This window comes from Myotis yumanensis, unplaced genomic scaffold (assembly GCF_028538775.1).
Source record: "Myotis yumanensis isolate MYYU_CA2020_CCGP unplaced genomic scaffold, mMyoYum1.0.hap1 SCAF_4, whole genome shotgun sequence".
NCBI classification, from domain to species: domain Eukaryota; kingdom Metazoa; phylum Chordata; class Mammalia; order Chiroptera; family Vespertilionidae; genus Myotis; species Myotis yumanensis.
In genome coordinates, this window is record NW_027223755.1 from 99,886,362 (window position 1) to 99,900,502 (window position 14,141).

General features: G+C 40.4%; 1 protein-coding gene across 2 annotated transcripts in view; it reads left to right on the plus strand.

The window, feature by feature from the left end:
- Positions 1-14,141, plus strand: part of CREBBP (CREB binding protein) — a 154,968-nt gene that overhangs the window by 22,573 nt on the left and 118,254 nt on the right. For both annotated transcript variants that reach the window (XM_070413115.1, XM_070413114.1), the window contains exon 2: positions 1,516-2,225. In XM_070413115.1, coding sequence (XP_070269216.1) covers positions 1,516-2,225 — 710 coding nt within the window. The remainder of the gene's footprint in view (positions 1-1,515; positions 2,226-14,141) is intronic.

The following is a 14,141-nucleotide window of genomic DNA, read 5'->3' on the forward strand; positions in this document are numbered from 1 at the left end:
TTAATTAGCAGGGAGCTAGCAGCAGAGCTGGAGTTCAGATGCAGGCAGTCTGGGTCTATAGCTATCAGGTTAAACTACCTCTGGATATTGTTACCCCTTTTTTGATGTTAATACTATGATGAATATATTTCTACATATCTTGTCCTTGCACATGCATGCATAGCCAGGTTGTGGGTTGAAGAATGCATGGTCGCCCTAACCAGTTTGGCTCAATGGATAGAGCGTCGGCCTGTGGACTCCAGGGTCCCAGGTTCGATTCTGGTCAAGGGCATGTACCTTGGTTGTGGGCACATACCCAGTAGGGAGTGTGCAGGAGGCAGCTGATCAATGTTTTTCTCTCATTGATGTTTCTAACTCTCTATCCCTCTCCCTCTCTGTAAAAAATCAATAAAATTAAAAAAAAATAAATTTCTGCCAAAAAAAAAATGCATGGTCAGTGAGGGACTAGAGATGACATTTATAGACCACATGTTAGAGAAATGTTACTTGCCGAAACCGGTTTGGCTCAGTGGATAGAGCGTCGGCCTGCAGACTGAAAGGTCCCAGGTTCGATTCCGGTCAAGGGCATGTACCTGGGTTGCGGGCACATCCCCATTGGGAGATGTGCAGGAGGCAGCTGATCGATGTTTCTCTCTCATCGATGTTTCTAACTCTATCCCTCTCCCTTCCTCTCTGTAAAAAATCAATAAAATATATTTTAAAAAAAAAAGAGAAATGTTACTTTGAGAAAGGGCCAGAAAAAAGGAGTTGCTTTCACTTCTTATGTTCAATTACCAGGAAGGATGATCTATTTTTTTTTTTTTTACTGTTTAAATCTTTCTTTGTGATACCTGCTTTTGTCCTTTGTGCATTTGGGAGTCAGGGTGCCTCTCATATTAATGTATGATTGACATTAACTCCTTTCATATGATACAAATATTAAGCTCCTGTTTTATTTTCTTAAATTATTTTTGGTTTCTCTATATGTATTTATTATTTTCTATAGCTTCAACATTTTGAGGAATCTCGTGTTCTGTTAAGGCTAGTTTTTTAAAATATATAACTTACCTTTTAAATATGTAATTACTTTACATATTTAGGTTAGGCTTTACTTTAATTTTCCCAAATTGCTGTTTATCTAATCAAATACCCAACTGCTTTTTTACACAATATAGTCTTAAAAGCATTTTTACCTTATAATTCAGTTTTCTTTTAACTCTCCATTGGTTTCCTCTAATTTGTTTATGTGTTTGTCCCCATAACACATGATTTAATTTTGTTTGAAAATATGATCAAATCTAATAGGGCTAACTCTCTTCTCATCTCTGTTTAACTTTTTCTTTTTCAGAATTTGAAAAAAATTTTCATGTTTTATTTTTCCAAATTAACTTTCAAATCATTTTGACATTACTCTTAAGACATGCTGGTGTTGTGTGTTACATATGCCTCTTTAGGTTAAGCTCATAGTAGCATATGACAGTTGGAGAGCTATTATGGTTACTTAGTTTCTCACTTTCATTTCTGTTTAATTTCTAGATTTTGGACCATTGTTTGACTTGGAAAATGATCTTCCTGATGAGCTGATCCCCAATGGAGAATTAGGCCTTTTAAACAGTGGGAACCTTGTTCCAGATGCTGCTTCCAAACATAAACAACTGTCGGAGCTTCTGCGCGGAGGCAGCGGCTCTAGTATCAACCCAGGAATAGGAAATGTGAGCGCCAGCAGCCCTGTGCAGCAAGGCCTTGGTGGCCAGGCTCAAGGGCAGCCGAACAATGCGAACATGGCCAATCTGGGTACTATGGGCAAGAGCCCTCTGAACCAGGGAGATTCTTCAGCCCCCAGCCTGCCCAAGCAGGCAGCCAGCACCTCTGGGCCCACTCCCCCTGCTTCCCAACCACTGAATCCGCAAGCACAAAAACAAGTGGGACTGGTAACCAGCAGCCCTGCCACAGCGCAGACAGGACCTGGGATCTGCATGAATGCTAACTTTAACCAGGCCCACCCAGGCCTCCTCAATAGTAACTCTGGCCATAGTTTATTGAACCAGGCCCAGCAGGGGCAGGCGCAAGTCATGAATGGATCTCTGGGGACTGCTGGCAGAGGAAGGGGAGCTGGAATACCGTACCCTGCTCCAACCATGCAGGGGCCCACAAGCAGCGTTCTGGCTGAGACGTTAACACAGGTTTCGCCACAAATTCCCAGTCACGCGGGACTGAACACAGCACAGGCAGGAGGCATGACCAAGGTAAGTGAGCATCAGTGCTTTGAATGCTTCCTAGTAATTGGTGTCTGCTCCCTCCAAGTAACATGGTAAAATGGGGCCATGTGGAAAGTCTCCTTCAGGCTTTCTTCTGGCCCCTCCTACTTGGAAGAAACAGATTTGGTATCTGGAGTCTTTCCAGGATAAAGATCTCTGCTCCATGTTTTTAAAAGGGGAATTCTTAAAGGAATAAAAAGTTGAATAGCATGTACATCAGGCATTTGAAAACATAGGAAATGTGTTCGAACTGATTGCGAGTTTTCAACCTCTGAAGAAAATGTGTGGAAATAGGACCACATGGTTGAAAGAGGCAACTTCTGCTGAGAATCCGTTTGTATCAGTGAATCTGATAAAGGCTGTTTTACCCAGCTAGCCGAGTTTTTACTCTGTTTACCCTTTCCTTTTTACAACCACCTGATAAAGTGTCTATTGTCACTGTGTCTATTGTACCAACAAAAACGTTGTGTTCCAAGCTGGTCAGCTACTTGCCATGGTTAACAGGGAAGAGGTACCAGAGCCAGGAGGGCAGTGCTGTCTCTTGGGTACCAGAGGAAATTCAAAGTTCTAGTTCTCAAAGTGGGCTCCCCATCAATATCACCTGGGAGCTAGTTAGAAGTATATAGCTGCTGACTCAGAAACAGAGGGTGGGCCCAACACTCCAGGCTTTAAGAAGCTTCTATGTTGTTTCGAGGCCTGGGCAAGGTTGAGAGCTCTGCTGTAAGGAAAGGCCTAGGCTGGGGTTTGTAGCTGCCAGCCTTGCAACTGGTGTGTAGAGTAGGAACCAAACTTGGATAATAGGGAAGGCAAATGCCCAGATAGTTATGAGAGAACTGGAAAAGATTGAAGTTCACAAGGGAAGAAGAATGCCAGCTAAATCCCAGTGAAGGAACAAATGCCCGTAGGAGCTCTGAGACAAAGGCTTCTGAACTACAGCCACCAGGGCATCTACTTCAAGCAATATTTGGTACAGCAAATTCCAAAATAGAAAAATGGTTTGGGCTGTTCTTTGGATTTGATTAATCCCATATAAAGAAAAGGGAGAAATTAGAATAGAATGCAATTTCCCCACAAGGTTGATTGTGAGCATTAGGTGACGGATATGAAGTCCTGTGACTATCTTAGGTAAGGAGCAGAATTTTTTTTTTTTTTTAAACTTAAGAAACAAAGGTGAAGTAATTCCCAACATCGAAATTGCAGTTATCTCTTTTGAAAATTAGTAAAAGACAATGTGAACTTAAACTTTAGTTATTCCTGGCATTTGAAGAGGGGTCTGTGTATGCACATGTCTTTTAGAGTTGGGCTGAGAAGGGATTTCTGATGGGTTTGGGATTCTTGGATAGATTGATGTTTGTTCCTTCTTAATCCACTCATCATTCCAATCCATACTACCCAGTTAAAAAAAGCTTTTTATTTTGGAGAATTTAAATCATATACAAAAGTAGTCATAGTAGCATAGTGCAGGACTTCTCATTCTTTTTGGTCTTGGATTCCTGAATAATCTTAAAAATTATTGAGGGCCCTAAGGAAATTTCTTTAAAATGTGGATTATATCTGTCAGTATTTGCCACTCTGGATACTAAAAACAGACTTTTAAAACACAAGTATATATTCCATTAGCCATCAAGCACGGTGACATCACGTGTCACAGAGCCTCTGGAAAACAACTCTGTTCTTATGAGAAAATGAAGGTGAAAAAAAACAAAAAATGTCTTAGTATTTCATGAAAACAGTTTTGGGCCTCTGACCATACTTAGCCATTGATAATATGTATTCCTAAAAGTTAGACTTGGCATACCCAAACATAAGTGCCATTCTCACTTGTAAATGCATGAATAGTTTCTTTGAGATGTCAAATGTCCACTAAATATTCAAATTTCCAGTGGTCTCCTTTGTCATAATTTTTTTTTCCAGATTATTTTTCAAAATTTGAATAACCCATATTTCAGTCAATTAATCTCTAAGAGCCTTACATTTTATTTGTTGAAGAATTTGGTGGTTTTGCTTGTTCTGGGGAGTTTCCTGAGTCTGGGCTTTGTGATTTCAATTTTGTCACTTAATGTCCCTCTGTTTACCCAGGTTTTTCATTCTGTTTTGGGATTCTTTCCTTTGTACAGAGTGACCTTTCTTTCAAACATTACTTTGGAAGTGTTCACTATGTGGAAAGTAAGTTACATTAGTGTTGTGAGGGTAGTCCTCTCTATTACCTATAGGTAATCCCAAAGAGGCCAATGGTGAAGAAAGGGCAGGGACTGTCATTTTTGAAAGATTGTCATGGCCTTTGGATGGGACAAAAGAATTAATAGTGGTGGGCAAATAGTAAGAACAAGAGACAAGTTCATTTTAAACTATTCTCTATAACAACAGTTCTCAACCTGTGGGTCGCGACCCCTTTGGGGGTCGAATGACCCTTTCACAGGGGTCGCCTAAGACCATCGGAAAACACATATATAATTACATATTGTTTTTGTGATTAATCACTATGCTTTAATTATGTTCAATTTGTAACAATGAAATTGGCGGTCACCACAACATGAGGAACTGTATTAAAGGGTCGCGGCATTAGGAAGGTTGAGAACCACTGCTCTATAATATAATAATAGTAGAGCCAACTAAGATTTTAAAATGCATATGGGGAAAAGAAACTTTTTTCAAAGATAATTTTGTTTTAAAATTATTACACAGGAAATGCATGTTTTCTATCTATACTAATAAAAGGGTAATATTGCTAATTAGACTGGATAGACCGGATGTTTTCCAGATGTCCTTCCGCACAAAGCTGCAGCGGCTTCGAGGGCCGAGGAGAGCTGGCTGAGGAGGGCCAGCAGCCGCAGTGGCTGGCAGTGGCAGCAGCAGCAGGGTGATGGGGGTGACGCCTTCCCCTGATGGGCCCGGCCACCTCCCACAGAGGGAGGCCAGATGGGGAGCAGGCCTAAGCCGTCAGTAGGACATCCCCTGAGGGCTCCCGGACTGTGAGAGGGAGCAGGCCAGGCTGAGGGACCCCGCGCCCCTCCCCCCCAGTGCACGAATTTTTGTGCACCGGGCCTCTAGTAAATTAATAACTACATCTATGTATATTTATTAACACACATCCTTTTAAAATACCAAATGGAACCAAACTGTATAAGCACCTTGCCGTTTCACCTAACAGCATACATATAACATATTCATATATCCATATGTGAGTGCACACAAAATTTTTCTCCTACTAATAGCAAAGTATCCTATATAATAAAAGTGTAATATGCTAAGTGTCCAACTGATCAGTTGACTGTTTGGTTGACCGCTTGACCAGTCGCTATAATGCTCACTGACCACCAGAGGCAGACGCTCAGACTGGTAGGTTAGCTTGCGGCTGGGGTCCGGCCAATCACGACTGAGCGAGAGGACTAGACGTGCCCTGGAGCCCTCCTGTGGTCCCTTCCTGGCCCCAATCGGCCCCAATCAGCCCTGATTGCCAGCCAGGCCAAGAGACCCCACCCATGCACGAATTTGTGCACCGGGCCTCTGGTTTCAGGTTTCATTATATGATGCAACTTAATTTGTTTATCTACTCCTCTATGGTGAACATTTGTACTGTTTTTTACTTAATTCATTCAGAAAATGTTGCAATGAATATATCCTTGTTTAGGCATATCCACGTACATTATGGGGTAGATTCTGAAAAGTGCGGTTAACGAAGACTTTGTTAAAAGTTTTGTTTTTAGAAAGTAATCATACACATGGTTTAATAACAAACACTCCCCTCTCCCCCCAGTAGCATTAAGAGTAGGAACTGATAAGTTAATCTCTCTTATTGAGGATCGAGTCTTCAACCCAGGCATGTGTCCTGACTGGGAATTGAACCCATGACCTCCTGGTTCATAGGTCGATGCTCAACCACTGAGCCATGCTGGCTGGGTGAAAAGTTAATCTCTCTTAATTCTTGATTTTTGGTTCTCTCACATTCTTTCACCAAACACAACTGCTATTTCTTTTCTATCCTTCAAGAAGTGGTCTGTGCATAGAGGTATAGTGAGGTGAATGTGTAGATATTGCTCTTAAACATAAAGAGTAGTGTATAATAACCCATCTCCACCTCCTTCCCTCCTGTCTCTGTGTATGTGTAGTGTGTGTGTGTGTGTATGTGTGTATGTGCATGCACCTCCTTCCTACCATTTAACAATGTAAAATGGAAGTTATTCCACATTAGATAGACCTCTCAGTTCTTTTTAGTAGATACGATGCAGTAGTAGTTTCTGATTTGGGTATATCATCATTTATAGGACTAGTGTCCCATTGGCTGGACACTTAGGTTTATTTCCAATGTTTCTCTGTTTTGACAGTTTTGATTTGTATTTACATCTTTGTACATCTGAGTGACTATTTCTGCTGGATAAGTTCTTGGGAATAAAATTTCTGGATTAAAGGATATTGACATTTAAAACAAGCATAGGTATTGCCAAACACTCTCCAAAAACATTGTGCATATTACACTTTCACCAGCAGCAAATGAGTCCCTGTTCCCCCAATTCTCACCAACAGTGATGTCATTCTTTACTGATTTGCCATTCTCTTAGGCAAATTGTCTCTTAAGTAAAATGTCTCTTCATAAGTTCATGGGCATTTGTATTTTGCTATTGATCACATTCTTTGTTTTTCTGATACATTATTTCCCATTTTTTGTTGTTGATTTAGACTGCAGTGATGGCGAACCTATGACATGCGTGTCAGAGGTGACGCGCGAACTCATTTTTTTGGTTGATTTTTCTTTGTTAAATGGCATTTAAATATATAAAATAAATATAAAAAATATACATCTTTGTTTTACTATGGTTGCAAATATCAAAAAATTTCTATATGTGACACGGCACCAGATTTAAGTTAGGGTTTTTCAAAATGCTTACACGCCAAGCTCAAAAGGTTCGCCATCACTGGTTTAGAGTCCTAATATTCTTTATATGGTAAAGGTTTAAGCCTTTTAATAAATGCAAATTCTTCCTCCTTTTTTAATTTTTTTTATTTTTTTAATTAAATCTTTATTATTCAGATTATTACAGTTGTTCCTCTTTTTTCCCCCCATAGCTCCCCTCCACCCAGTTCCCACCCCCCCTTCACCCTCACCGCCCCCCACTATCCTCATCCATAGGTGCATGATTTTTGTCCAGTCTCTTCCTGCATCCCCCACACCCCTTTCCCCCTCAAGAATAGTCAGTCCACTCCCTTTCTATGCCCCTGATTCTATTATAATCACCAGTTTATTCTGTTCATCAGATTATTTATTCACTTGATTTTTAGATTCACTTGTTGATAGATGTGTATTTATTGTTCATAATTTGTATCTTTACCTTCTTCTTCTTCCTCTTCTTAAAGGATACCTTTTAGCATTTCACATAATACTGGTTTGGTGGTGATGAACTCCTTTAGCTTTTTTTTATCTGTGAAGCTCTTTATCTGACCTTCAATTCTGAATGATAACTTTGCTGGGTAAAGTAATCTTGGTTGTAGGTTCTTGGCATTCATCACTCTGAATATTTCTTGCCACTCCCTTCTGGCCTGCAAAGTTTCTGTTGAGAAATCAGCTGATAGTCGAATGGGTGCTCCCTTGTAGGTAACTGACTTTCTTTCTCTTGCTGCTTTTAAGATTCTCTCTTTGTCTTTGGCTCTTGGCATTTTAATTTTGATGTGTCTTGGTGTGGTCCTCTTTGGATTCCTTTTGTTTGGGGTTCTCTGCGCTTCTTGGACTTGTAAGTCTATTTCTTTCACCAGGTAGGGGAAGTTTTCTGTCATTATTTCTTCAAATAGGTTTTCAATATCTTGCTCTCTCTCTTCTTCTGACACCCCTATAATTAGGATATTGGTACGCTTGAAGTTGTCCCAGAGGCTCCTTACGCTATCTTCGTATTTTTGAATTCTTTTTTCATTTTGCTTTTCTGGTTGGGTGTTTTTTGCTTCCTCATATTTCAAATCTTTGACTTGATTCTTGCGATCCTCTAGTCTGCTGTTGGAACTCTGCATAATATCCTTTATTTCAGTCAGTGTATGCTTAATTTCTAGTTGGTCCTTTATCATAACCTCGAGGGTCTCACTAAATTTATCGGCGGTTTCTAGAAAATTCTTGAAAAACCTTAAAAGTGTGGTTTTTGAACTCTATATCCAGTAGTTTGCTTTCCTCCATTTCTGTCATTTGTGACATGTTTCTTTGTCTCCGCATTTTTTATGCTTCCCTGTGTTGGTAGAGTGGCTTTGTGCGCTAGGTGTCCTATAGGGCCTAGTGGCTCAGCCTCCCCAATTACCTGAGGTGGACACTCTTGGTGCACCCCCTTGTGCTCAGTCTTGTTGTAGGTAAGCCTTGATTGTTGTAGGTATCACTGGGAGGAATTGACCTCCAGGCCAATTGACTGTGAGAATCAGCTGTGTCTGCAGTGGGAGAACTTCTGAGCTGGAGACACCCTTCTGGGGCAAGACTTGCTTCAGTGGGGCTTTGGTGCTCACTGAGTCTGCCCCCTGAAGTGTGTCCCTTAGGGATCTGAGGAGTTGTAATCTGGATGGTCCCACTCTCACCACTGGGTACACTGGCTCTTGGATATCTAAGAAGGTGCTAATTTAGCCTCTGCCTGAGGCTACCCAGCAGGAGCTATGGAGAGTTCCTCTTCTTTGTTTGGGGTTTGGAGGTGCCCAGATGAGGCCCAGCTGTGAAGCAGTGCAAGCTGCTGTGGGGCCTTGGACCTTCTTTTGGAAGTTCTGGGTCTCTCTAATCCAGCTGCAATTTGTTAGGTAATTTTCAGCTTGCAAAGGGCCAGGCCTTTCATATGCAAATGCCTCTGCACAAAGCTTGGGTGGGGCGGGGTCTCAGGGCAGAGCAAACATCTATGGCTGATCCTCAGTCCTGACCTAAGAAGTCCCAGGTTGCAGTGTCCTGCGGTAATCGCTGCAAGCACCTCTGAGAGAAAGCTGTCTTCCAGTTCTGCCTGATGCCAGACAATCCAGTTTCTTCCCTTATGAGTCTGGGTCCCCAGAGACTCACCCAGAACTGGAGTTGAGAGCAGTCAGGAGCTTGAAACTCCCTCCCGATTGAAAAGGTCAACTGTGTCCTCAGTTTCCAGCCCTCTCCACGTGTGCCTCGTCCTCAGCTGCCAGCCCTTTCGGCGTGCGCCTCCGTACCTCTGCTCTTTACTTCCACACCGCACCTCCTCTGAGTCTCAGTGTGCTTTTCTCTTTCCTCCTAGTTGTAGAATTTCCACTCAGCCAGCCTTCCTGTGGTTCTGGATGATGTCCGTTTTGTTTTTTAGTTGTATTTTTGAATTTGTTGTGGGAGGCAGCAATTTCCGGTGTTTACCTATGCCGCCATCTTGGTTTCTCCTCCCCCTCCTTTTTTTATTTGCTCAAGTCTGTTTTGCTAGGAATATTGGCCACACAGCTTTACAATGGGATAGTTCTTATGATAGATGTGCTTTTTACCAAATACAGTGAAACCTTGGTTCTCAAACTTAATTCATTGTAGAAGGCTGTTCAAGAAGTAATTTGTTTGAAAGTTGAATCATTTTTTTCCATTACAAATAATGTAAATTGAATTAACCTGTTCCAGACCCCCAAATGATAAGCAGTAGTATTTAATCTATAAACAAATACTTCTTAAATTTATATCGAATCACCCCATTACTAGCCTTAAATGAGTCACTATTAGCGCTCCTTTCAGAGGTGTCTTTCAGGAGGCCAGTATGCCGCATTGATGCTTTTTCACATCACCGCCTCTGAACTCTGTCGCCATCTAACTGCTTTTTGTTTATCCAATCAACAACAGTTTTTCTACCTCTTCAGTTGCCTGTGATTATTGTTTCTTTCACACCCTTAGCCACATTAGCACACTTGATGGCCTCTTTATGTTTTAAAATTGTGCTAATCATTGATTTAGCCAACAACAAAAGCATTCTATCCTTTTTTGTTGCCTGAGTGATGCTTTTTGTCATGTTGAGGTATCAGCATGAAAGGGTTGTCAGGTCAAAAACAAGTTTTGGTAGACTGCTGAGCCATTTTTTCTGTGAACTTGATGGAGAACTGAATTGTTCCAAATGGGAGACGTTGGAGAACCGAGGTTTGACTATAGCTGTTTTTTGTTTTTATAGAAATAGGCTTATCTATTTTTTTCCTTTATGGCTTCTAAGTTTTATGTCATGTTTAAAAATTATGAACTATTTTTGTGTATTTTTCCCCTTATACCTTGGATCTTTAACTCAGAATTTATTTTGGTTTCAGTGAGTTAAAAAGATCTAGCTGTATAATTTTTTTCCAATTGTTAGTTATCCCAGTACCGTTTATTTAGGTATTGCTAATCCAGCTTTTTTCCCACTAATATGACACACTATTTTTGGTATATTTTATTTAGTTTTCACATATGGAAGGTTTGGGCCTAATTTTGGACTTTTTGTTTCATTGCTCTTTGCTTATTCTGTGCTAGAAGGTTATTATCCTACCTGTATAATGAGTTTAATATATAATGGAGCTAGTTGCCTTTCATTCTTTTTCAAATATTCAGTATTTTCTTTACCATTCCTCTAAAATACTCTTCCAGATGTATTGGTCTTAACCCTGTCTACACATCAGAATTACTTGCACGTCAAAATGTAATGCCTGAGCCTGGCCGGCATAGCTCAGTGGTTGAGCGTCGACCTATGAACCTGGAGGTCATGGTTCAATTTCGTTTAGGACACATGCCCAGGTTGCGGGCTCGATCCCCAGTGTGGGCCATATAGGAGGCAGCCCAATCAATGGTTCTCTCTCATTTATGTTTCTATCTCTCTCTTCCTCAATCACTAAAAATATATTTTTTAAAAATTGTGATGCCTGAGCCCTAACCAGTTAGGTCCAGTGGATAGAGCATCGACCTGCAGACTGAAGGGTCCAGGTTCGATTCTGGTCAAGAGCACAGACCTTGGTTCCAGGCTTAATCCCTGGCCCTGGCACATGCGGGAGGCAATCAGTTGATGTGTCTCTCTCACATTGATGTTTCTCTTCTCCTCCCTTCTACTCTCCCTAAAAATCAATGGAAAAATATCCTCGTGTGAGGATTAAAAAAAAAAAAAATGTGATGGCTGAATCCACTGCAAACCAATTAAGTTAGAATCTCTGGGTTATGGCATGAACATTAATATAGTTTGTAATTCTTCATGATTGGTTTCTCATGGCAGCCACGGCTGAGAACTTACTGTTTCAGATAAACTTTAGGACTGTTTTTCAAATCCTTTAAAACAAACAAATAAAATTCGTAGGAGTGTATTGAACTTTATAAATCACTTACAGTGAAATTTGACATTTTAGCAATTTTGTGGCTTCCTGAGTTATCTTATTGTATACATGCAAGTTGTCTTTTCATGGAGTCTTAAGTTGCTGAGAAGTATAGTATAGTTTTCTTTATATAGGCAATACACCTTTTTTATTAAGATTATTCCTAGATGTAGTAATGAATTTATTATTGCTATTGGGAATGAATTTTTCTATTTCATCACCTAACTTACTATCTGTATATATAAAAGGCTATTATGCTAAGTGTCCGACCGGTCACTATGACGCACACTGGCCACCAGGTGGGAGACGCTCAACACAGGAGCTGCCATGATGAGCACAGAAATGGCACCGCGGACCTGGTGCCCATAAAGCAACACACTGCCTGCCTGCCTGATCGCCTCTAACTGCTCGCCTGCCTGCTTGATCTCCCCTAACCACTGGCTTGCCTGCCTGATCGCCCCTAACTGCTTGCCTGCCTGCCTAATCGCCCCTAACTGCTCGCCTGCCTGCCTGATCACCCCTAACCACCTCTGCCTTGGCCCCCACCGCTGCAGCTTCATCTGGAAGGTCGTCCGGAAGGACATCTGGAATGACATCTGGAAGGTCGTTCAGCTTTCCAGTCTAATTCGCATATTACGCTTTTATTATTATAGACAATATGAGGTTTGGTTTGCAGTCATTTAAAATTGGGGAATAATCTATTCATTTATAAGATGAGTTTTATCAAATTCCCTTTTGTTGATATCTGTGGTGATTACCCTGTGATTTTTCTCCTATGTTTTATTTATGTGATAGATTATCTCAATAGGTTTCCTAGCATCAAATTGAATCATCTCTGTGCTTGTGAAATTGAAAGTTTAGTGCTGAATTTTATTTGCTAGTCTTTCATTTAGAAGCTTTGCTTCTCAATAACCAATAATGAGGTTGATCCATAGTACTTTTTTGTGTGTTGTCTGGTTTTGCTATCAGTGTTATGTTAACTTGATCAAAAAGAGTTTGGAAGCCTGTCACATCTGTGCTCTGGAATGTTTTTGCATTTCAATGATCTTTTCCTTGAAGAATTGAGAGACTTCATCTGTACAACTACATGGGCTTGAAGCTTTTTTTCCTAGGAAGTAACAAGATCTTTGACAATACTCTTGCTATTTTCTGTAAATATTGACCTTTTGAACTTTATGTCTTTTGGGTGAATATATTTTTCCTTTAAAAACGTCTAAATTTACTTTTAGAGAAAAGCTGAAAATATTTAACTCTTTTACTCATTAAGAATATAAAGTGGTTACTATGTACTACTATTCCTATGTTGCAGGGTAAGAAATGGAAGCACACAGAATGGAGGAAAGTTAAATAACCTTCCCATGATCACACAGCCAGTAGGTGGCACAACCAGGATTGGCTCTCTCACAGTTCGGCTAAGGGTCTCTTTCAGACTTTCTGGATATTTGATTATTTCCCCTTGCTCATTCCTAATTTTGTGTGACTCTTAAAATAGAAAACAAAATTATTTCTCTATTTCAGCAGTAGCAAAATCTGATATGTTATATACTTTGTGGTAACATATTCTATTGAAAATAACCCACACATATATATTTGTTATTTTTATTTTATTTTTAAAATTAATTTCAGAGAGGAACGGAGAGGGAGAGAGAGATAGAAACATCGATAATGAGAGAGAATCACTGATCGGCTGCCTCCTGCATACCTCACACTGGAGACCAAACCTGCAACCCGGGCATGTGTCCTGACCGGGAATTGAATTGTGATCTCCTGATTCATAGGTCGACACTCAGTCACTGAGCTACACCAGCTGGGCAGAAGAAAAGCAAAAAAGATACATTTAAGTGGGATTTACTAGCCATACAAACAATCACATTATTCTCCTGGGTACAGGTGTTGAGAAGTGTTACTCCTCTCAGAGAGGGTGGAAGAGGGAAGCCAAAAGCTGGTAAATTGAAGATGATGTGTGATATCTGGCCAAATAGTTCAGAATCTTTCTAAGGTTGATAAAAATGTGCTTTTGCAGCCTTAGAAATGCTTTTAGTCCTTTCTTACAAATGAAAATATGACAAGGGACCAAAATAGTTTGTACGGTAAGTCTTCTTTACAGGGGGTTAGATTAGTGCTCGTTTTGTGATAAGGTTTTTGAAACTTTCTGTTTTAGAAAGTGGTCAGAAAACAAAGAGCTTGTTTTTGCTTGGAGCTCTCCCTAACGGGTAAATGTGTGTGTATTTTAAGGTTTTGATTTAGATCCAGACACTCTGGACCCAGTCAACTAACACTTTGGTCAGATAGGTTAAAGCAGTAGTTCTCTTGAGTGTCCAGAAGAATCACTGCAGGCTTGTGAACTCAGAATTCTGGGCCCCTCCTCAGAGTTGTTGATTCAGTGGATTTGGGCTATGGCCTGAGAATTTGTATTTCTTGCCAGCTACCTGGTGACCCTAGTTGTGCTGGTCATAGACCATGCTCTGTAAACCTGTATGCTGACAGAATGGATTAGCCAGAATATAGTCAGTAAAGAATTAGTAGAGCCACATCAGTCATTAAAAGAATGCATGACTCATCTACTTTCTCTATTTTGGAATGATAATTGGACATTTTTATATTTAATAACAAAGATAAATAATACTGTACATTTGTCTA